This window comes from Syngnathus leptorhynchus, chromosome 9 (assembly GCF_054491065.1).
Source record: "Syngnathus leptorhynchus isolate UIUO chromosome 9, UIUO_Slep, whole genome shotgun sequence".
In the NCBI taxonomy this organism is placed as follows: Eukaryota; Metazoa; Chordata; class Actinopteri; order Syngnathiformes; family Syngnathidae; genus Syngnathus; species Syngnathus leptorhynchus.
Window position 1 is genome coordinate 8,426,968 of NC_141203.1, and position 21,667 is coordinate 8,448,634.

The window sequence follows — 21,667 nt, forward strand, 5'->3', positions numbered from 1 at the left end:
GGTAACAAGAAACCCCTTTGCCCTTCTAGCCTCCTGGCTTTCGTGTGGATCGAACCACTCTGCAGTTTTAGAGGGGTGTCAATACGTAAGCACTGGAGAACTTATCCACCTATTTCATGAAATACGCTTAATACGGTATATATTTTCAATTCAAATTTAGGTTTGTCCGCTTTGGTTTATGTTAAACGATCTAAAGTTAAAATATCACGTTTTTATAAGTTACGCGAGTCTTCCATACACCCCTTCGTGACATCACGTCGACGACTGTACAGTAAGCTGTCAAAAGCTTGTTGCTCAAAGCTGTGTAATGTCACAAAGTAATGGCTGTTGGAAAATGAGCTCCCCGTAGTTGGCGAAATACTTCATCTACCGTTTCGTTCGACATCAAGCGGTTGTCGAGCGCTCGTTTTGGCCACACGGTTTGGTTTTGACTCGCCGCGTCCGAGCTGTGGTGCGTTGCCGCATGCCCCCCTCCCCTTATCCTGCTCCGACCAACCTCGCGGGCAGCGGTTCATCCGCGGCGATGAGGTAAGCAACTTCTCGCCCCTGGGCAACCCGAGTTAGCATCATGCTAAATGCTAATACGTCGTCATTACATACTCGGGGGGCCCAGCCCCAGCGGTGCTAATGCTAAATACGTCAGAATGACAATTATATTGTTATCTGGAAAAATAACACCCACACTCAACGTTATAGTACTTAAGTATATCAAATAGGCCAGTGACTCCATGAAAGTATCCCTTTGACGTTGTAATAGTGACGTTGCGTCGTCCGAGTGACATGTCGTCGAATGTCAACAGTTAATCGTGAAATGGAAAGAATTCAATCAGTGCACCGTGAACGTGTATTTTGAACTTGATGCGATCCGTTCCAAAGCAGGGGGTTGTTTTCCACATTGCTTAACCAGTGTCCAGGTTGAGAGGTGTACATTAACCGGCCAGGCTTAGCAAATCATTTCTGTTCAGCATTTCATCAAAGGAAACGCCTCATGTGGTCATACTTAGTAGAAACAAACTCTTATTGTATTCTATGAGAAAGCAAACTCTTGCTGTGTTCTGCTAACAATTACATGTATTAAATGTACTTTTTAGCCATGGCTAAAAAAAGAACATTAATGCATTGAATTTTGATGATTTCCAGTGGCATGACATTCCCATCACCAGTTGAAAAGGAAAGTTTGGATTCCAATAGCAGCAGTGTTTTGCAGACAGCTTTCACACTGTATCCCTTTCTTGTTTCCAATTGGTCCATTCCAGACTGGGAGGGTCTTCCCGGCAGGAAGAGGGGGAGGCTGGGAATGTTGGACTCAGTCGCTCCAGTTTTCCTGTTGTCGTGGAGGAAATGTTTTGCCCACCGAGTTGTTTTATCTTTCACATATGTTGATAATCATTTGAAATCTGCCTCAGTCAGTGCCTCTGAAGTTGTGGACGGGTGTGCTGCATATAAGCCAGGGCAATCGGGTAGGTAAAGTTGGTTGGCCTGGCTCGTTTCCTGACTTGTGCCCCTAAAGGAATGTTCTCGTGTGCGATGAGATTTCACGATGGCTTGCGACTGTTAGCTCCCGGTCAACCAATGCGAACGAAAACCTGCACGTTTGTCGAGCGTAACTTCTCAGCCTGCATATGCTAGCTCATTCAATCCCCCCCCAAAACCTCAATTTCCTGTCTGTCACACAGCTAAGTGTACAGTAGTACAGCAGTGTGTATCCTGTTCGGTGTTGACTAATCCTGAATGTGTGTGTAAAGTATTATCTACTTTAGGTTCCTTATGAATGGAGATCGACCTTAGCTAAGCAAGGTGTTGGGTGTCATAATAACTGTGACGCATTTTCCATATGACTTCATTTCCTCTAAGGCTGGATTTACAGTGTACAGATGCCCAATTTTGATGCAGCTCCTGTATCAGATTTTTTAAAGTTTTTTTTTTTTTTTTTTACTATTTCCAAGCGCATTTTTAGTGACACGTAGCGAAACTCATGAGCAACACACATTCACAGACAGCTAAATCGCACATAGTCAAAACTGGGCCGTCACACCACGCAAATAGTTAAACATTCCGGAGTGTTAAATTGGTCCTTTACAGCAGAGGATTAGGGCCAGTAAAGAAAAGGGGGGGGGGGGGGGGGAATTAAGAGAGAGAATTCACACTTTAAAGTCAGAATTGTGACATTAAAGTCAGAAACCTCTAACTTTAAAGTCAGAAAAGTCTGTACTCAAAGACAAGTGAAATGGGTGGTTGCGCCGTTGTGAGAGTGAATGCAGCTCACTTGCTTTCCAGCCAATGGCACAAATACTTTACATTCAGTTCCGGAATGACTCTGGGTCGTAAAATAAGAATACAACAGAAGACATGTAAAATATTGGCAATTATATAAAGCTAACTATTTCTCCATTTGCCTTGTTTTTTCAGTGGATCAGAGGCGTCATGATCACAGCGCGCTTTATATCACACATGTCTGCTACTGCTAAGTTTCTCTGTGAATCATCCATCTGCCCAACAGGTGGTGAGTGTTGCTCTAAAGGAAACAAGATTTTTTTTGGTGTGTGAGAAGTTGTAAAGTGACTGATTTAATTTTGTGAGTGTCTTTCTCTTTGGTAACACATTGAGCAATTTTTGATCATGGATCATGACCCACTTCTTTATCTGGGTCATGTTCTCTCCGTGGACTTTTTTCAAAAAGTATTTCTGTGACGACAGTTGCTGCTGCTGCAACAAGCGTGAAATCATATTCATAACTTTATTACAAAGAAACTTGTCTGATTAGACAATACTCGCTTAGTTCATTCATTCAGTCAGGACACGAAACCACTGCAATAGGGATCACCAAAGAGACATTGCATTTTGAATATGCGTATAGTATTTGAGCCATTTGCAGGTTACCTCAGTATTGCAAGGTTTCAAAAGTATTCAGACACTTGGTCTTTTGGTTGCCTTTTTTACTTCACAAGTATATTTTTTCAGTGTGGCTTTGCCAAACTGGGACCAACATGCAAGTAATATTTGTGTTTTTATCTCTTTCAGCTCACCAATATAGGTGCCTTTAAGAAGATATCCACAGCTTGAAGTTAGGAGGAAAGTCCGTTTTTTTTCTTTGGGGCCAGAAACAACATCCAAGGGCCGCTTCTTTGCACATCATCAAAGAAGGATAAGGGTATAAAGAAGCACCTGGTCTCGCTTAGTTTCCAAAGCAAAGCCAGTGAGCGGTGGTGTACGATGGATGGGTGATCTCCGAGCTCACCGACCCTCCTTCGGATCATTCTAGCTCCAGCTCATGGAGGACTCATGTTTTAGGAGAGGAGTGTGATCGGCCTTCCGCTTTCTGCACCGTGATTGTCTTATAATAAAAACAGTTTATGATCAAAAACCTTTGGACATGGCGTCGGGGAGAGATACAAAATGGCTGACCCTGGAAGTGTGTCGACAGTTTCAGCGAGGAAACTGTTCACGCAGTGACGAGGAGTGCAAATTTGCTCACCCGCCAAAGAGCTGCCAAGTGGAAAATGGGAGGGTCATCGCTTGCTTCGACTCACTAAAAGTAAGAAAGATCACATTGTTCAGTTTTCGCCGCTTCTGCTGGTTCTAGAAAGTTGCGGTACGGTGGCATGTGATCGTGTAACAAACGTCTCATGACTTACATTTCAAGAAAACATCCTGCACTCATGTCTCTTAAGATCTTAGCCGATAACACAACACGGCCTTTATTTAGCTAACTGCAGAGTACAGCATTGCTAATCAAAGTAAGTATATTTGTTTGAGAGGCCTCAACTTCAACACAAGAAACACTAGTTCTTTATTTTTTCTATCAGAGGTGATGCAATTGTTTAACCCAATGCAGAGCATGCTCGTCATCTTTTCAGGGTAAGGCATTTAACTGACGGTATTCCAACTAGTTGCTAAGGGAAAAATAAGACGAGGCATCAGTTGTACAAATGCACTTTCCTCACACGGTGTGAAGGACTAGCTTACGCAGTTAGCCCGCGAGAACTAGCCGCCACGTCATTGCGATGAAAACGCTGGTGACTCCGCTGCCGCTGTGGAGGAGTGTGGCGACGATCCCTGATGGTCCATTCCGAGGATGGATCCTCGCCTGGAAGCTTGTGTTCGTATAGGAAAATTGAATAAAAGGAGCTTAATGTACTTTGTTTTGCCGCTCTTCACCCAATGCAGGGTCGATGCTCTAGAGAGAACTGCAAGTACCTCCATCCACCTTCCCACTTAAAGACTCAGCTGGAAATAAACGGGCGCAACAATCTCATTCAGCAGAAAACAGCAGCTGCTGTGCTCGCCCAGCAGATGCAGATCATGATCCCTACAGCCAGTCTGCCGTCTGTGGTGAGTCCACCACATTGAGCGAATGCAATCCCACCTCTCTCCGTCCTTATTATCTATCTCACAGCCTTCATTTCCTGCGACACAGGGTCTTGGCACTAACTCTGGTCTCGGCTACGGTTCCTACTTGACGCCCCTAAGCCACGGGATGGGCCTTCTTCCCACAGACATCCTCCCCAACAGTCAGGTTCTCGTTTCAGGGAGCCCGCCTGTCACGGTCCAGAGCTCGCCTTCTTCCTCCTCTTCTTCGCCCTCCCAGAAGCTCCAGCGCACCGACAAACTGGAGGTACAGTTGAGCCAGTCCAATCTAACCCATTGATAAGTAACAATTAGAAATAATGTTACCAGGTCACCAAATGTGGTCACAAAGACTTTCTTACAGGTCTTATAGAAAATAATAAGTTTGTGACTCTGATTGTAGGTGTGTCGCGAGTTTCAGCGAGGGACCTGCACTCGGGGAGAAACGGACTGCCGCTTTGCTCACCCCAGCGACAACCCCATGATCGATAGCGTCGACAATACCGTCACCGTTTGCATGGACTACATCAAGAGCCGCTGCAGCCGCGACAAGTGCAAGTATTTTCACCCGCCTGCGCACTTGCAGGCCAAAATTAAGTCCGGTCAACATCAGACAGCCATGGCGGCCCAGGCCACAGCTGCAGCCGTGGTAAGAAAATCAATGTCTTTGCCGAGCTTAAGAATGAGATCATTTTAATTCATGACAGCTAACAGTGACATAGTCTAGTTCAAATTCTTTAAGTCTTAATTGTATTTAGCTGTGTACTGAATTCAATTCAGAATGCAAGTCCTGGAGTTTAACCAAAATGTGCTCTTTATGTGTGCTCTATATGTTCTCCATAGACCATCTGTGTTGTTAAAAATGTTAAACCATCGTATTTGTTTCTCCCTTTCACTTATGTTATACTTTACTGCATGGCTCTTAATATTTACAGTCGGGGTAATTTTAGCTTTCTCTCTTACTTTGTACCAAACAAATAGGAGGTAGCTGCTGTTTCACTCCAACTTATCTTTTTCTGATAACAAACCTAGCGTCTGTTATGTCGTAATATTTTATTGCAGTTTGTTTTTGTATTTTCAATGTCATGGTGTTTGCATTGCAAGGAAGGGCGTGTAACTAAATTCACCATAGAGGAAAGTAACAATTCACCGAAATGTTTTTTTTCAAACATCAATAACCTAACTGATGCAGATACTGACATGCTAACTCTACTAGCCGGCCCTGCTAACTCCACTAGCCTGGGTAAACTCACTATTGTTTTTTTTTTTTGTTTTTTGTTTTTTCTCATTCTGATGGGCTGCAATCGAGAGATGGAACAATCTTTCTCCCCCGCTCACTGAATGTTCTGAACTCCTGTTTCTGTGCCAGTGTTAGTAACCCTGTTTTTCTTTAGGCCACAGGCTAGTTGAGACCAAATGAACTGCTGGTTTCGGCCAAGTCATGCACCCCCATTTTGCCTCAATCGCTGGAAGACAAAATTAATAGACACATTTAACAATCAATCAATTAATGGACTAATCTGGTCTTACGCCCATCCCTAATGCATCGCTCCCATAAACAAATGCTGGTTGTGTTTACTCCCTGTAGCCATAATCTTTTAACAGCTATCATTAGCCTTTAACAAAGACTGCAAGGGTATCTCGAATGATGGATGTGTAGAATCATAAATCTACTGAACACTAAATGACACACAAGTGTTTATCTTTAGACATTGAGTGGTTACTGTGCATGCAAACTGTGTTTTATGTGGTATACTACATTCAGCTTATTTTTGTTTTCCCCCCTTCTCATCTATGCACAACGCTGTCCCCCATGATGCACCTGTGCTTGCTGTATGTTAATACGCTTGACCCCCCCATTGGCCCACTGCCATCATGTGCTCGCTGTCCGCTCTTAAAAGACTCAGTCGACTGCCAAAGCAATGAAGCGACCCCTCGAGGCAACTGTAGACCTGGTATTTTCACCTTTTGCTTTGCATGTAGCCAGTAAATGATACTGTGATATCATGTCGTTTCGTCACTGTGAGCTTTCTGTAATCTCATTTGTGTCAATCTCAGTAGAGTTAATGTGATACATTATTTCCATTCGGATTTGTATCCTGAAACCATGAGTGCATGCCTTGTAATTAACAGTTACATTTATTTGTGTAGTCTTTATTTTAAATGACCACAAAATACTTTAGAATACGTGCTTAAATAGGTCATGGGTTTTTTTTTTTGCTTTTCAGGGCTTCCCCCACAGCATCCTGCAACCGCTACCAAAGAGGGCAGCTCTGGAGAAGAGCAACTGGGCCAGCTCACTGCTCAGCCCCAGTTTGTTGCACTACCAGCAGGCTCTGGCCAGCACGCAGCTGCAGCAGCCCACGGCCGCATTCTACCCCGCAGGTACGCACTGACTCACTCGCCGAGGATTTTTCTCTATTGAAATGTGCAAGTGGGCCGTTAACACTGACAGAATAGCGAAAGAAATGACACAATACGCTGTGTTTTCCGTTTACATTTCATCGCCATTTGGCGTAGCACTTCGAATGAGTTCCAATTCAAACAGAGCGCTTTTACGAAGACAAATTGTCAGGGTTGAAATTGTGAAAAGGCCCCACGTGCAGGTATGAGAGCAGCAGCAGCAGCAGCAACAACAGCAGCAGAGATATTTATTGTCACATGTGGACATTGAAAGGCTCCTGTTCAGAAAGGGTCGCAGGAATCCAGGTGCAGGGTCCAGGCAGGCAGGAAACAGGAGCCGAAGCAGGAGAGCAGAAGAGCACAAATCAGCCAGGCAGGGTGGAAACAGAGAGCAGAACAGGGCACTGTAAGTATTGCAGAATATCAAGTTTTCGAAATGGCCAAACACAACACAACCTTGGCAAAAGGCAAAATCTGCTGGCGTGGTGGAGTCCAAGATAGGTTAAGATTTGGATAGGTGAAGGTGCGTTGGTAGAAGACTCCAGTAAACTTGAAAAAAAAAAAAAAGCCCTCAGTCACTTATGTAACCTCACATTGAATTGGAGCACTATTTCAGAGGTGTAGCAAAACAGCTTTGTTCACCGCTAATGAACATAATCAGCCACGACTGCTCTTCAAACCAATGTGACATTGTAGTCATCTGACACGCACTGACACTCAGCGAGCAGGACCAACCGAGACAAGGTTGCTACCTAGCAACATGGCTGTTGACATGACAACTGCTCATTTGAACTGTGCTGCCATTTCTAACGTTTTCTTTTCATAAGCAACTCTTGAGCTAGTCCGGTTAACTCAGAGAACAAGCAGGCAATCTATCAACATTTCATCTCTTTCAATTCTACCCACACAGGGTCTGTTTTCTGTATGACTCCTGCGAACAGCGTCGGTAAGTACCTTGTCCATTTTGAGCCAAGTGAAATTAGCTCAAAAAAAATCATGTTGCAATCAAGATACACATGACATTTTATTTCAGTGTTGTCTTTGCACTCTACGTCTACGTCTTATATGGCATTAATATTTCCTTAGATATTACCTCAGCAAATGGAATTTACAAATGAGAAAACAATATTTCATGTGGTAGGGTTAAAATTTCAAAACTCACAACATTTTGAAATGTCTGCTTTCTTTTGAAATATACACTCTTTGAACATTTTATATGGATTGATTTAACGACTGTTTGATTTTGTTGAATTAATTTCCAAATGCATCTCATGAAATAAAAAAATGGAGTACATTTGAGCAAAATTAACTTGTTACACCTTTTGAATTGAATTCCTGAAATCTTTCACTTTCTAGAGCATTCTGTTTTTAATTAGAATTTTTATTTGATTAAATCTGGTGTGCCTAAAACGGCTGACGAGTGTAAGCATGACATTTCACAATGGTATTTATTTAGTAAAGATTCCCCCCCACCCCCCCCCCCAAAAAAAAAAGCTTTGGTAATATTTAGTGGTGTTGCTTATCTGGGTAAATGTCTTAATTGTCCCTGTGATCAGCCCTCTTCTTTATATTCCTCCCGCTGCCTCGCTCTGCTGTGTAATCTCACGCCAGCTGCAGCTCTAACCCAGTGACGCCTTGCTGCTAACGTCATTTTGTATTTGCCTGGCAAAAATGAGAGAGAGAGACACACGTCGCTATGGTTACCATAATGCTCCACCTGCCTTTTCATTGCTTCCATGGTTCCCCCCTTCCTGAGCCAGTCCCCATGATGTACAGTGCTACGCCTGCTAGTGTCTCTGCAGCAACTTCTCCCGCCACAAGTGTCCCCTACGCAGCAACAGCACCAGCCAATCAGGTTTGCTCAGTTGATTTTTTTTTTTTTTTCTTTTCTTTTTGAGGCTTTTTGTCAAGACAACCTTGGGCTCTTTTAAAATCGGAGGAGTCGCTTTTGTGTCCCCGCTTGCATCGGCTGTCATTGAGCTTCATGTTGCCCGTCGATCAGCTATTTCTGCTAAGACAGGCAACACTTGTAGTGACATCTGCAAACACTTGCTGTGTCAATTTTCACGCTCCTTTTTGCTTTTCTCGCCGTTTTCACATTATCTAGATTGCTGGATTTAACAAATGTTCTCTCAGGTTTGGATGACATGCAGGGGAACCTCTAAATCTGAACCCCCTTCGTTCAGTTAAGACACCAAGCAACAAATATGAGGAAAATATGGGGGAGAAAAATTGTCACGAGCCAATCGGGATCGGTTCAGTATTTAACTCATTCACTGCCACTGACGATTATGACAGTTCAGTTTTAATTTTAGTGACTGCAGCACAACTGTCTTTAGGCAGCAGTCTGTTCATCTGCAGCCATGCAAAGTGCTCTCTGTTGTGGGCGGCGCCTCCCAAAAAGCACCACTCCCCAGAGTGCGTGCGTACGCCTGAGGAAGAAAGAAATGGCCTCAAGCTTTTGTGCTCGTCTGGGTCTTAAGAAAAAAAGATGCACTTAATGAAATGCGGAAGCATTTTGCTTACACTAATGACAGGGCAGATCAAAAACAAAAAACTTGGAAGCACAACAGATTATAAAATGGGACTCGTTCAAACAACTTATCTACAAATAACAGAACAAGCGAGTCATTTTTGAGAGGCAAACTGGTTCCCCACTGGTTGCATTTAGTGTTTGTGAATGGGCGGAGTTGAGCACTCACCCAGCAACTATGCAGCAGCATTGACTCATCTAATCGAGACATTGCTTCTGATGTTTCAAAATCCAGAAATCACATCAAAGCACTGTTAAATTTACATAATCCAGTTCATTTTCAAAGCCAAGGTATCTGATCAGAATCAGTAGTGGCAGATAATCTAAACTTGAACTTTTGCTGTAGAATTTGGATTATTAAAACATTCGTTACTGTCATGGTCCCCTTTATTTCCCCTTAAAATGGTAACAAGCTCCAAATCCCTCAGCAAGAACACTTTTGACACCTTTGTCTTGTTTCCACCCACCCTCTTATCTGAAACAGATCATACTCAAGTAACCGCCAGAAACAGGACTTGGTGCCACACAGATCCCGAGCAGCCCGTCTGTACATACAGTGTTCACAGCGCACGTCACCTACAGCAAGCCGCATGCTGATCAAGGACCACCAGTGGAGTTCATGGCCACGCACAGTTCGGTATCCCATTAAGGTCATACGCAAAGACCCTACTCATGGAACATGCCGTACATGCATTGTAATTACGGAAGAAGTAACATAGAAGCATCCAAACCGCGTCGTACTGCAAGATACTAACAGATAGACGTGTTAGCTGAAATTCTAACAATGTAAATAGTCACGTCAAAATGTGCGTCATGGCAGCACCCGCTGTAAAAGGGGTCACAGCCATGTTAGAGATTGTTCACTTTCTTGAATGCGTTGTTTCAGTCATGATTGTTTGACCTTGTGCCAGATTCAATTGTTTTATTAGCAACTAGTGAAAAGCACTTATTTTAAATTATATCAATATAAAGAAGGCTCTGGGTGTACAGGCTTTTATTCACAGTGAGCAGTGCTCCTCCACCTGGTGTGCCTTTGCATTGCATTGAAAGTCTGTTAGCCGCTCTTGACCCAAACAAGTGTGCTAGTTAAGGCCACAGAGTTAACCTTTTTTTTTTTTTTTTTTTTCCCCTCCAAAAAAAACAAACAAATGGGTCAGAATGACGGGTGTTTTACTTAACCGTCATAGAGTTTATTCAGTGTATATTCCAATAGAAACGTGATCCTGCGAGGACTGAACTAATTTGTAACCGTTCAGTTTTGAATGTTACAAGTGCCTAAAGAGTCGTCATATTTAAGGGGCTTCGAATGACATTGTCCTGTATTTAAAAAAAAAAAAAAATCTGATCTAGAAGGTCGTGAACACATTTTAAATGCTTTGTGAAGACTTTAATGAATATTTATGTACCCTCGTTATTCATAAGAATTATCTACTCTTTATTTTATTTCATATTTAAGATGACTGTAGTCACCCTCTGCCCCCTCATAGCAATGTTTCTTAAGTAGCTGAATGTGCAAATGATTAGAAGAATTTTAAGAAGGACGTCCAGTGTAGGTTTTTTTTTTTGTACAAGATTGAGGACATTCTGTTAAATATGTCCACGATTACTTTTATTCCTCAATTTCATATATTTTTTAATTGTTTACTAGGGATGGGCATACGTGAATCAGCTGATTTTTACTTTTTCTCCACAGGTGTGAGGTCTGCCACATTTTGAAAGTTGATTTAAGATTATCGAAAATTGATGTGTGTATTTAAAAAAAATTCTCGACATCTGTAAATGGTAAAAACCTGGTGTACGCGTAACTCGCCTTAGACAGCACTTCAAAACAATTAAATAAATGACCAGTCAATTACATACAATTATTTAATTGATGAATGCTCATCCTAAAGTTTTGGTGTTATTTTTTTTTTTAGCATGACTTATGTTTGATTAATTCCGACAATCTATTAAGCTGTTATATTATTTCTTCTTGATGACGTCATTTTTATTGCAGATGTATTTAATGTTTAACACACTAGAACTTACTCCGGGGTCATCCGTGAATGTAACTTCTTATAAGCTGACATTTGTTGAGATTCTTCGAATAATTGAAAAGAAAAAAAAAAAAAAAAAAAAAGACACGACGAGATCGCATTTGCCTCTGACAAGTCGTCGTTTGGTGTTCAGGGTGGAGTGTCGGGAGTGAACGACCATAGAATTGTTGATGTAACAAAGTGCATTGTTAGGTGGTAGCGTAAATAAGCGTTCACCTTTCAACTTGTCACAAACTAAACATGTTTGTCGTCGCCGTGATTGTACTGTCACATATTACATTTGAACTATCCAGTGCTTAACACTTTTTCAGTATGGTGGTGTGCATTTTAAACGTACTGCAGTAAATAATCCACTGTTAGTGAATGCATCAAAACAAAACGTCAGTTTCATTTTGATTGAGAATTTCTGGTGTGAAACATTTCTCTGAAATGCTTTCACAGCAGTCAAGATAACAGAAAAGATACCTTTCTTTAATTGTGATTGTTGCCTTATTCATCGACTGATGTGTTTGCTTTACAACTCTGGGAAATGATGTCCGATGGAGACTAAAAACGTCGCTCAGCCCTCAGAAATGCTTTATGATGATGATGATGATGATGATGATGATGTCATACTGCTATTAATGGTTACATTAATATTGATTTGTTCCATCAGCGGGCCTAACTTTAAACTTGTCCTCATTTTCTCAAATAATAGTGGCGCTTATTTTACTGTGTATGATTATCCATTTCATGTGAATAGTAATTTCTAAAGTCTATGAAAAGTCTAAAATTGTCAATAAACACTGTTCAAGTAAAGGCAATGTTGTCTCCTGTTTTTTTTTTTGTATAACATTCTTGCATTGTAATGCTTTTGAACAATGCATTGTAACAGAGTGGGGCAACATTTGACATATTTTTCTAATGTACTTTTTCAAGAAACCCACAACCAGAATTGTAAATGTAACACAGACCTTGAAAGGAATTTGAAACCTCATCCCTAAATATAAACCCAACTTTGCAAGCACATAATTGAACGTACTATTAGTCCACCCTGTGTAATGACAGGGTTATCAATACACAGAGTGTAAATTATATTAAATGTGCATTTGATTGAGTTTCAAATTGCAAATAATACTGAAGTGTTTGTATGCACAATTGAGTCATACATACAGGTGTACCAAATATTGTACATTTATAATAAATATTCCTGTTTAATGTCAACACATCACCCACAGATGAATAGGAATAAATACAGACGACCATTCTCAAATTTAAACAGGTTGACGACGATGCAGCGTTACCATGGCAACAACATCCGACTCATTCTCCTCTTGGATACACGTCTCTCAGCTGTCCGTGATTGGCCGTTCGCAGCTCGGGTGTCACTGGGGCAACCGAATGATGGAATTTAAAAAAATGGGTATTTTAGGACATGAACGGAAAGGAGAACGGGACAATCTTATTGGCGGTCCGCTCCGTGCTCCCCATTCGGTACCGCGGGCTTCACAAGACGCCATTGGTCCGTCTTGAGTGCCAATCAAATGGCAGAACGAGAGGTGGGTGGGACTTTGCTACGGAAAACAGGAGGGAACTTTAGGGTTAGGGGGCGCTTACGCAGAGGTCGTGGGTCTCCGCCCGACACTATGGCGGCTGGCATCCTACTGGAAAGTAACCGGTAGACGTAAACATGCCCGAGACGTCGGGAAATATTTTATCAGATATATATTCGTTGTCGATTTTTGATTTCGTGGCTATTTCCGGGTTCGCTTTTAAACGCGCGCTTGCGCTCATCTGTTTCTTTTTTTTTTTTTTTTTAGGGGGCGGGGGGCAAGTCAAGGCATTTTACCCCCCCCTCAGCGTTCTCCATGGAGCAAGTTTTTTTTTTTTTTTTTTATGTCAAAGACTGAGCGTATGCATATGAAAAGCAAAACCGTTTTGGTCCCGTCACCTTCCATGGAACGGGCGGTAGTGTAGCCGTCGGCGCGTGGCCCTGCGTTGTTTGTGGTGTGTGTGTGTGTGTGTGTGGGGGGGGAAGGAATTTCCACAATGAAGCCCGTGCCGGAGCACCGGGTCTTTGTGCTTTGAGTCGAACCGATCGTGCTATTATTGTCAACAACCGACACAAAATGGTGAACGTTGTGATTTTGAGCCGCTTTTCGACTTGAATTCAACGATGCGCGAGTACAAAGTGGTGGTCCTGGGCAGCGGCGGGGTCGGCAAGTCCGCCCTCACGGTCCAGTTCGTCACCGGGACGTTCATTGAGAAGTACGACCCCACCATCGAGGACTTCTACCGCAAGGAGATCGAGGTGGACTCCTCGCCGTCGGTCCTGGAGATCCTGGACACCGCCGGTACCGAGCAGTTCGCCTCAATGCGGGACCTGTACATCAAGAACGGACAGGGCTTCATCCTCGTCTACAGTCTGGTCAACCAGCAGAGCTTTCAGGACATTAAGCCCATGAGAGACCAGATCATCAGAGTCAAAAGGTGGGTGGAATATTGATGTCCAATTGTTAAATGCATGCATTAATTAATGTCACATAGTGGTGGTGCATGGGTGGGCCTATAGACACAATACAGTGGGCCTGTAGACACTAAACAACACATGGCTGCTCTATTTTAGTGAACCCTTTAATAATAGCAGAAATGTGCAAATCATGAACATCAACACTCTAAAAATGTTGATACATGAACATATTTGTAGTTTAAACCTGCTCCCAAAACATATTTAAAACACATCATCCCACATTAAATAGCATGTGGCCAATTTGATTTGGAATGTGCAAAGACACTGTTATATTTTTCACCACTTTGCAATTCGGCTTTTCTCATAGCTGTTTTGTTCATTTTTGGACCTAGCGATAAATTACGACTCACACATGTTTGTTCAAACTACTTACAAGTTTGAGTCAGAACTAAATTACTTCTATCGTGAACCCCCGCATATTTTTGAATGAGCCTATTTCCACATTTGTGTTGGAACCTGTTCTGTTATTCACCTCCTTGCTGTTTTTGTTCACCATCTTGATGCCAAGGAACTATGTTGAAGTGCATTGAGGAGCTTCATTTAGACAAAAGTTGTGCTTTGAAACTACAGCATTCCCTGAGTAGTGATGAGGGAAATCGAATAATTATTATGTCTAAGAGTCCAGCATATCTATTCTCAAAAGTACAGCTACAGAAATAGTGCTAAAGATTGATGTCTAAAATCTACACCAGGCTTCTCTACTTTTACAAGTCGAGACCCAAATAAGAACTATGATTCCTCCCCGGGAGCAACACTAAGTATAATAAATGATGTCTCGCCGTAACATTGATATGTTCTGCACAGAATGCAATGATAAAGAACTCGAGATGTAAATTTACAACAAAGTTGTTTGAGCTGCTTGATGAGTAATAAAATAGCTTACAGCATTTTACTCCCGACAGTCGGCAACTCTATAAAAATTGATTGATACGCATTAACGTTCCCGTGGGGCTAATTATAGGGGGACGTTGGTTTACGACGCCAGAAAGACACGATAAGTGTTTTTCATGCAAATATTTACTGTGGTTTTGACTCCGTTAGCGTAGGTTAGTAATAGATTTAGATTTAGCAATAGAGAATTTCATTTTCCCCATGAACAATCGACAAAATGTAATCTGGCGCCCATGCCCAATTTGTAGTTTAGTGCTTCACATAACTGACTTGGCGCTGCTAGCTATTGTTGGATTAACCCTCACTCAATGACATATTGACTGGAATAGTCTGCTTTTTGAAAGGGCAGCAAAAAAACTGAGACAAAGTAGCGACTTTGTTTTATTTTTCACATATTTGACCTCCGAGGAGACGAATGTGCTTGACTATTGAGCAACAAGCTGTGGTTGAACAGGCTGAATGCTTTTGTAAAATTTACCAAGCATAATGTGATGAAATTATTCCTGGATCCTCAAATTATTCTGCATTTGGATTACGTCTGAACAATTTTGAAAAATAATCTACCAGTAATTGTATTTTGTTTTATTTTTTTCCCCTCAATATCGCTGTCCTAATTTCATAAGATTTTATTTCCCAAGGTCTACTTCCCATACACTTTTAAATGAGCAATAAATTGATCTGTTTGACAGTAATCAATATCAGTTTTTTGTTTTTTTTTTATAGTTCAACAGGTTGGTTTTATATACGCTACTTTTTAAGCATTTTCTGAGCACTTGCGCAACAGTGAATGTAGTAATGAGGTCGGTTCGTTTCCTGCCGATTGCGTCGATTCCTATATCCTGCGTGTTTATATGCTAATGCATGCATGAGCCTTCACACTCCAGCTGCAGCCCGGCTGTCGCGTGATTTCGCCCCACGCGTCGGGAGAGAATCTGGTGTTGTTCTCTAATGTCACGGCACAAATGTATTTTCGCAATTTCACACGCTACTCCTACGCACGTTTCATTCTGATAGTTGGTGCGCATTTAAAAAAGCTTCAAGATGAAGCAGTTTAGAGGGAAACATTCTATGGAAAATGTTACTAAATTGTGGTTTGCACGTCCATCTCACTCTTCTGAGGTCTGCGGTTCCAATCTTGGCTCCGGCATTCCTGTGTGGGGGTTTGCATTTCCTCCCTGTCTTTGTGCGGGTTATCCCCTGGAACACGTTCGCTTCGTGGAAGACTCTTAAATTGACCCGTGGTGTGTAAAAAGTACATGGTTGTTTCTCTCCTTATTTTCAAAAGACTGTATGAATCTTTCGCCTGAGCTCCACCCATGTCGTCAAGATAACAAATGATATCAGACGTGAGGGAATTTACAGTTGCGCAAAAAAAAAAAAAACTAGACGAAAGACAAAGTGCTTGTTAGAAATCCACATTGTGTTGTCACTGCGACTTGTCCGCCGCCAAAACAGAAGCGATCCGTCACAGCTACATTAGCTCGGGTCAGAGGAGTCGCTCTGTCAGCGTCCATCAGCGCCGGCTGTCAACGGAGGCTACGGGCGAACGTGATTACACCGCGGACCTTTTGCGAGCCTGCCGTGGACCGCATCATTCTTCACGCCAGGGACGAGCGGTGATTGGTGACTTCGCCGGGCATGTAAATAACAGCGCCACGGTCAGAGAGCGACGAGGAAGCACGCTGAGATAAAGTGATCGACCTTGATGTTTACACAGACGTCAAGCTGCAGGGTCTACTAAATATGATGAAAAGTTGGAAACTCCTTCCATCCATTGACACTTTCATTATCTAAAGGCCAGAAGATGGGCCGAGACATGGGATACACCCTGTGTTGATAGCCAGTCACTTAGAGATACATCTACTGGAGTAATTGTGTTCCAGAAGATTAAGAAACCTTAGTCCACTGTCTATCTTTCCGTTCACTCTCAGTCGTGGCCCCATTTATCGGTTATCTTCAATGAAACTTGCTTGCTGGCTGGAGAAGGAAGCCAGAGGAGGAATCCCAACACCTCCCACCACCACCACACCACGCCCCTTCTAATTCAACTCAACTCACAAACTGCACACAAGAAGGTCCAGGCAGATATTTAAAGCTCCAACCTCAGAAACGTGAGGCAGACGTGCTAACCACGAGTCCCGCGAGCTGCTCTATTGGTAAAAATGCAAACGTTGGAACTACCTATAGCATTTAAGGCTTTTTTTTTTTTTTGTGAAGAACCACATTTCTGTGTGGACACGGTTACATGAATTCCGGTGACAATAATTTTACCAAAAGGCTTGTATATGTCAGATTTTTTGTACATTTTTTTTGCTATTAAGAATGAAGGGGGAAATCTCATTGGTTCACCCTAATGTCTTTGTTGGGCAAAGTCCACGTCATCTGTTAGTAGCATCAAGGATGGAATGAAATGGGACGGGCCCTTTTTCAAAGACACGGGAGAATCCCAGTTTTCAAATACCACCCTTGATCTTCTCTTGAGTTGTTTACAAAAGACATAGCTCTGATCTCCACTGAATTATATCTTCCATGTGCCAAAATAGAGAGGCGCTTGTAATTCTCTGACTCAGACCCTTCCATAAATAGCCATTGTCAAAAATCCCGCCTCGTCTTGTTGGTTTGAGCCCCCCTAAAAAAAACGAGAGTCCCGATCCCATCGGCGGCTTGCGGCATCCGTCAGCAAGACGGGCGCGATTTGACGCGCCATGCATTATAGATGAGATGTGTCTGGCAACGGGGCAGTCACAGTAAACCCGTACGGCCGCCCCGAGGCTCGCCAGCTCAAGGCTAAAGCGTGACGTGTTGTTTACCGTGTCGGAGTCGCTGCATTAGCACAACCAACGTTTGGGATTTTACATTTTCATTCCATGTATTTTGTTTGCCATCTTCGAGAAATCTGTCTAGACAGCCGCATGTAGTATCTGCTATTACAGGTCCAGACACAGGGTGGTCGACACCCTTTTTTTTTTTTTTCTCCCGAGCCCCCCCTTGGAGCTTGGATATCTTTGGCAGCCACAGTCTCACACCTCCAGGGAGCACAAGTTTCCTCCTCTGTTATTATGACTATATATAGCCACCCTCTCCTGTATGCCACATGTCTTTGTGTAACAACGAGGCCCCAGTGAGCCACACAAGTTGAAATAAGTGGCTCGATTACAGAGAGCAACTCTTCTATTAACACAGAAGCAAGCGCCGTGAAATCCGGTGATGGCTGTTAATGTTCTCTGATTTTAAGGAAGCATTTTAAGAGATGGACCAAAAAAAAAACACTGCTGGATGCAGCTAAATAGCACTTTTAGGATTTTAAGGCAAGATCGGCGTGAGGAAAAATAATACATTTGAAAATGAACTTAAAAATTTACTAGGAGGCCAGACGTGACAGAATCGTGAATGATCACTTCATCAAATGATATAGTATGGCCATCCTCTATTTTGTGCAACAATTAGGGGAGATGAGCTGAAGGGGAACTTGCGATTAATCTTGTGATCCATCCTGTGAGTTCTTTTTTTTTTTTTTTTTCTCTCACTGGTGTTGAACAGGATAGTTCAGATTAAAGTCCACATTGGGGTCATGTATTCATGAGTAGATGAAAATGAAATGGACTCTGCTTATTGAAAGCTAGCGTGCCGGAAATTGCACTTTTTAACACACAGCGCGGTTTGTGTGCGTCTTTCAGGTACGAGAAGGTCCCCGTAATCCTGGTGGGCAATAAGGTGGACCTGGAGAGCGAGAGGGAAGTGTCATCCAGCGAGGGCCAGGCGCTGGCTGAGGAGTGGGGCTGTCCCTTCATGGAAACGTCAGCCAAAAGCAAAACCATGGTGGACGAACTGTTCGCCGAGATCGTGCGGCAGATGGACTACGCCGCCCAGCCCGACAAGGACGACCCCTGCTGCTCATCTTGCAATATACAATAGCCATCCGGGGGGGGGGGGGGGGGGTTGGCACTTATGGCAGCGACACACAGGCGTGGACTTGGCACACTCACACACATGGGCGCCGCACACACGGCGATTAAACGATTGAACACGATGGATTCGTAAAATCAAAGTGACATTGTTCATGACGTGATAGGATATCGAGAACTAAAAAAAAAAAAAAAACATACCCTCGCCTTATGTTGCTCTCCACCTTTTTAGTCATCATCAGCAAAGAATTCCACTGCGGGACCTTCCTTTTTTTTTTTTTTAATGTTCGTAAGATTTACTTTAATGTTACATTTACTGTGACAACAAACAGTAACAGATTTTTTTTGGATGCCTTTGCTGCAAATATGAACAAAGGTTTGGATTTATGTACATTTTGTGCAGTGCTTTTTGGGAGTTTTTTTTTTCCTACTCATTGTTGGGCTAAACCAAAGAGGTGATCTGAAAGCATTTTAGCTAGTTTTTTCCAATATTGTAAATGGAGAGAAAAAGCATTTTCGTTTTAACACAGTAAAGATAAACCACATCGTCTTCCACAATTGTTTTTTTTTTGTAATTCTCATCGTCTTAATGAACCAACTGTCAGTGTTTGATAATCCCTACTAGGTACAATTGATTCAGTAATCATTGTGAATTATTTGTCTGGAAAACAATCCAGGCAAAATAGAGTGCACTACCTAGTTTCAACCAGTAGGGGGTTGTTGATCACTCAACTAGTTTGCTGTCTTGAGAAGAACAAGTTGGCTTACATCCGTGTTGGGCATGTTCTGAACATCCACTGCATGTTTTTTTTTGTTGCTTTTTTGAATGAATCATTCTGTAAAGAAATATTGGTTCATAATTCTTCAACTGTATTTGTTTTGATTGTAAAAACAGTCGTTCAGAACATTCAGGGCTATCTTATTCCATTTATTGGTTGCAAAAACAGGAGTTCAGAACATTCAGTTATTTGCAGATTTATGGGTTGTGAAAAAAAGGAGCTTTGAAAATTCAGTGTTATTTTGTCTCATTCAATTGGTTGTAGTAACTGGTGTTGGAAACTTCCAGTGTTCCCCCCCACCCCGATTAATTGGTCATGAAAAAAGAAACTAGTTCATAACATTTACTGTATGATTTTTTTTTTCTTTAAAAGTCAACTAATGAATTACTTGTGGAAACAGGAGTTCAGAACATCCAGCACAACTGCTTGGGGTGGTTAAAGTCAAGATGCCAATACTTGCCAGCATAATTTAGTTTTCTCCCTCATCCACCGGTGATATGTTCAGAGTATCCATAGTAACGACGATGATGCTAAACATTCAAATAGCGGCGTACGCATTTTGGATGCATTTTAATTAACACCAGGAAGCAGAATTTTTATTTTTTTGATTCCCACCTTGTGTCACAATATTGGTTTTCTATTTTTTTATTTTATTTTTTTACGTGTTTCTTCAATCCTCCTCTGATTCTGTTAACATTCGACATTCTGCGTAATAAAAGTGCTCAACACTTGGATTGACAGCTTCTTGTGCAAGGGGATGTGTTTAAGAATTTAATTGTCTGGTATTAACATTTAAAATGCAATCGGGGTTGTGGGGGGTGGAACAGCAAGCGACACCTTTGATGCTGCCTTCCTCTGTTTTGCATTGCACAGGTGCTTCCTCATTCCATCTGCTCTTGGCTCACTGCTCCCATAATCCCCCTGCAAGACAACACTGACAACTACTATGACGTGAACACACACACCTGCTTCCAACACTTCTCTGCCCAATCCTGTGTTACTTCCAGATAAGTACATTGTTTTAGTACAATTTGCATTTTTACTATTTTTTTAAATCGAAGATGTAGAGCTGGCAAGAATTCAACGATTAAACGACAACTAATCAATTTTCAAAATTACCATCGATTATTTTAATCACTCAACAAACAGCAATTGGTTAATAAATAGTAATTAAGGGAAATGGAATTGATTAACATTAGGGTTTTATAATAATGATGATAATAGTAGTATCTTTATGCATTACAGAAATTGTGATTGTAAAATGAAGCATATTTCTCCAGCATTTCTGTTTTTGGAGTTCCAGCAACTTTTAATGAAGACTAAAAGTATCTTTCGGTCGTTATTTTTGTTTTATTTATAGTCAAACGGAGAAGGAGGCACATTGAGGCTGCAGCAGCAGGAAGGAGGTAATTTGTTGTTTTTAGAGGATGACACAATGGGAGCAACACAAATATTCCCAATGGATGTTTAAGCTGGCTCTGAATGACTTTTGGTCATTCCGCTAAAAAGAGACAACTCCGGGGCTTAAAGGGAACACAAAGAATCCAAGCGTAGCAAAAATGGATGCCTTTCTTTCCATTTTCCTGTGTACTTTGTTGACTTGAACTGCGGCCGGCTTACGGAGACACGCTCTGTTGCTTTGAATAGCCGCCGTCTTTACGTACGGCAGTGAAAGTACGCTATAATAACTACTGTGCTGCATTCCAACTTTGACAATTATATCCCAGATGAAGCATTGCCCGGCCACAATGACTTTTAAACTACTTCTTGTCCTTTCCTCAAAGACTCGAGAGCAAACGAGGGACACGGCCATCGCTTTGGGTGTTTGAATGAGCTTTGTTCTTAATGAGTATTTAATATGCCTTTGAATATTGCTCGCTTTCATTTTAGAGATAAACCACCATGTGTGAATGTCCAAGGTCGATAATGGACCTTGAAAATCTGTTTGACTTGAATCTTTTGGATGTTTTACAATCCACTGGGTTGTTTTTGTTTCTCTTCACATGGGAATGAAATGGAAGTGATATTAAAGCTTAACTCAAGAACAGCTTTTTGAGTGGGTACCATGCAGTGAAATGAATGAGCTCAATGGCCTTAATTCACCTCATTTTGTTGTTCTTATGAACGCGTGTCTGTAAACAAGGCATGTGCTGCACCTTCAGGTGCTTCATTTGCTGTAATGAGACAGGCCAGAGGACTGAATGGCTTAGACCGAGGGTCTCGGTGGGCTTCATTACGGACAAGGATCGGTCTGTTGCATCATT

At 42.1% G+C, this 21,667-nt stretch overlaps 2 protein-coding genes across 9 annotated transcripts; both read left to right on the forward strand.

Moving 5' to 3' along the window:
- Positions 1 to 277: 277 nt before the first annotated feature.
- LOC147050990 (muscleblind-like protein 2a) lies at positions 278 to 12,122 on the forward strand. 8 transcript variants are annotated; one of them, XM_085920189.1, is made up of 12 exons: positions 278 to 528; positions 2,410 to 2,503; positions 3,022 to 3,535; positions 4,168 to 4,332; positions 4,418 to 4,615; positions 4,751 to 4,996; positions 6,249 to 6,302; positions 6,576 to 6,732; positions 7,025 to 7,156; positions 7,661 to 7,696; positions 8,511 to 8,605; positions 9,768 to 12,122. In XM_085920189.1, exons 3-12 carry the CDS (start codon positions 3,374 to 3,376, stop codon positions 9,780 to 9,782), a joined length of 1,260 nt encoding a protein of 419 aa, XP_085776315.1. In that variant the 5' UTR covers positions 278 to 528; positions 2,410 to 2,503; positions 3,022 to 3,373; the 3' UTR covers positions 9,783 to 12,122. The 8 variants fall into 8 exon arrangements, with proteins under 8 accessions (XP_085776315.1, XP_085776311.1, XP_085776316.1 ...); XM_085920185.1 differs by lacking the exon at positions 8,511 to 8,605; XM_085920190.1 differs by lacking the exon at positions 8,511 to 8,605 and having other exon boundaries at positions 7,037 to 7,156.
- A 777-nt stretch (positions 12,123 to 12,899) lies between these two features.
- LOC147050991 (ras-related protein Rap-2a) lies at positions 12,900 to 20,134 on the forward strand. The gene is made up of 2 exons (XM_085919918.1): positions 12,900 to 13,788; positions 18,397 to 20,134. The coding sequence occupies exons 1-2, from the start codon at positions 13,475 to 13,477 to the stop codon at positions 18,632 to 18,634; spliced, it is 552 nt and encodes a 183-aa protein (XP_085776044.1). The 5' UTR covers positions 12,900 to 13,474; the 3' UTR covers positions 18,635 to 20,134.
- Positions 20,135 to 21,667: the final 1,533 nt, after the last annotated feature.

Coding starts and splice junctions, on each gene's coding strand:
- LOC147050990 (XM_085920185.1), top strand. CDS start 3,374: ATGGCGTCGGGGAGAGATACAAAATGGCTGACCCTGGAAGTGTGTCGA. Junction 3,536..4,167: donor CTTGCTTCGACTCACTAAAA/GTAAGAAAGATC, acceptor CACCCAATGCAG/GGTCGATGCTCTAGAGAGAA. Junction 7,697..9,767: donor GACTCCTGCGAACAGCGTCG/GTAAGTACCTTG, acceptor TATCTGAAACAG/ATCATACTCAAGTAACCGCC.
- LOC147050991 (XM_085919918.1), top strand. CDS start 13,475: ATGCGCGAGTACAAAGTGGTGGTCCTGGGCAGCGGCGGGGTCGGCAAG. Junction 13,789..18,396: donor CAGATCATCAGAGTCAAAAG/GTGGGTGGAATA, acceptor TGCGTCTTTCAG/GTACGAGAAGGTCCCCGTAA.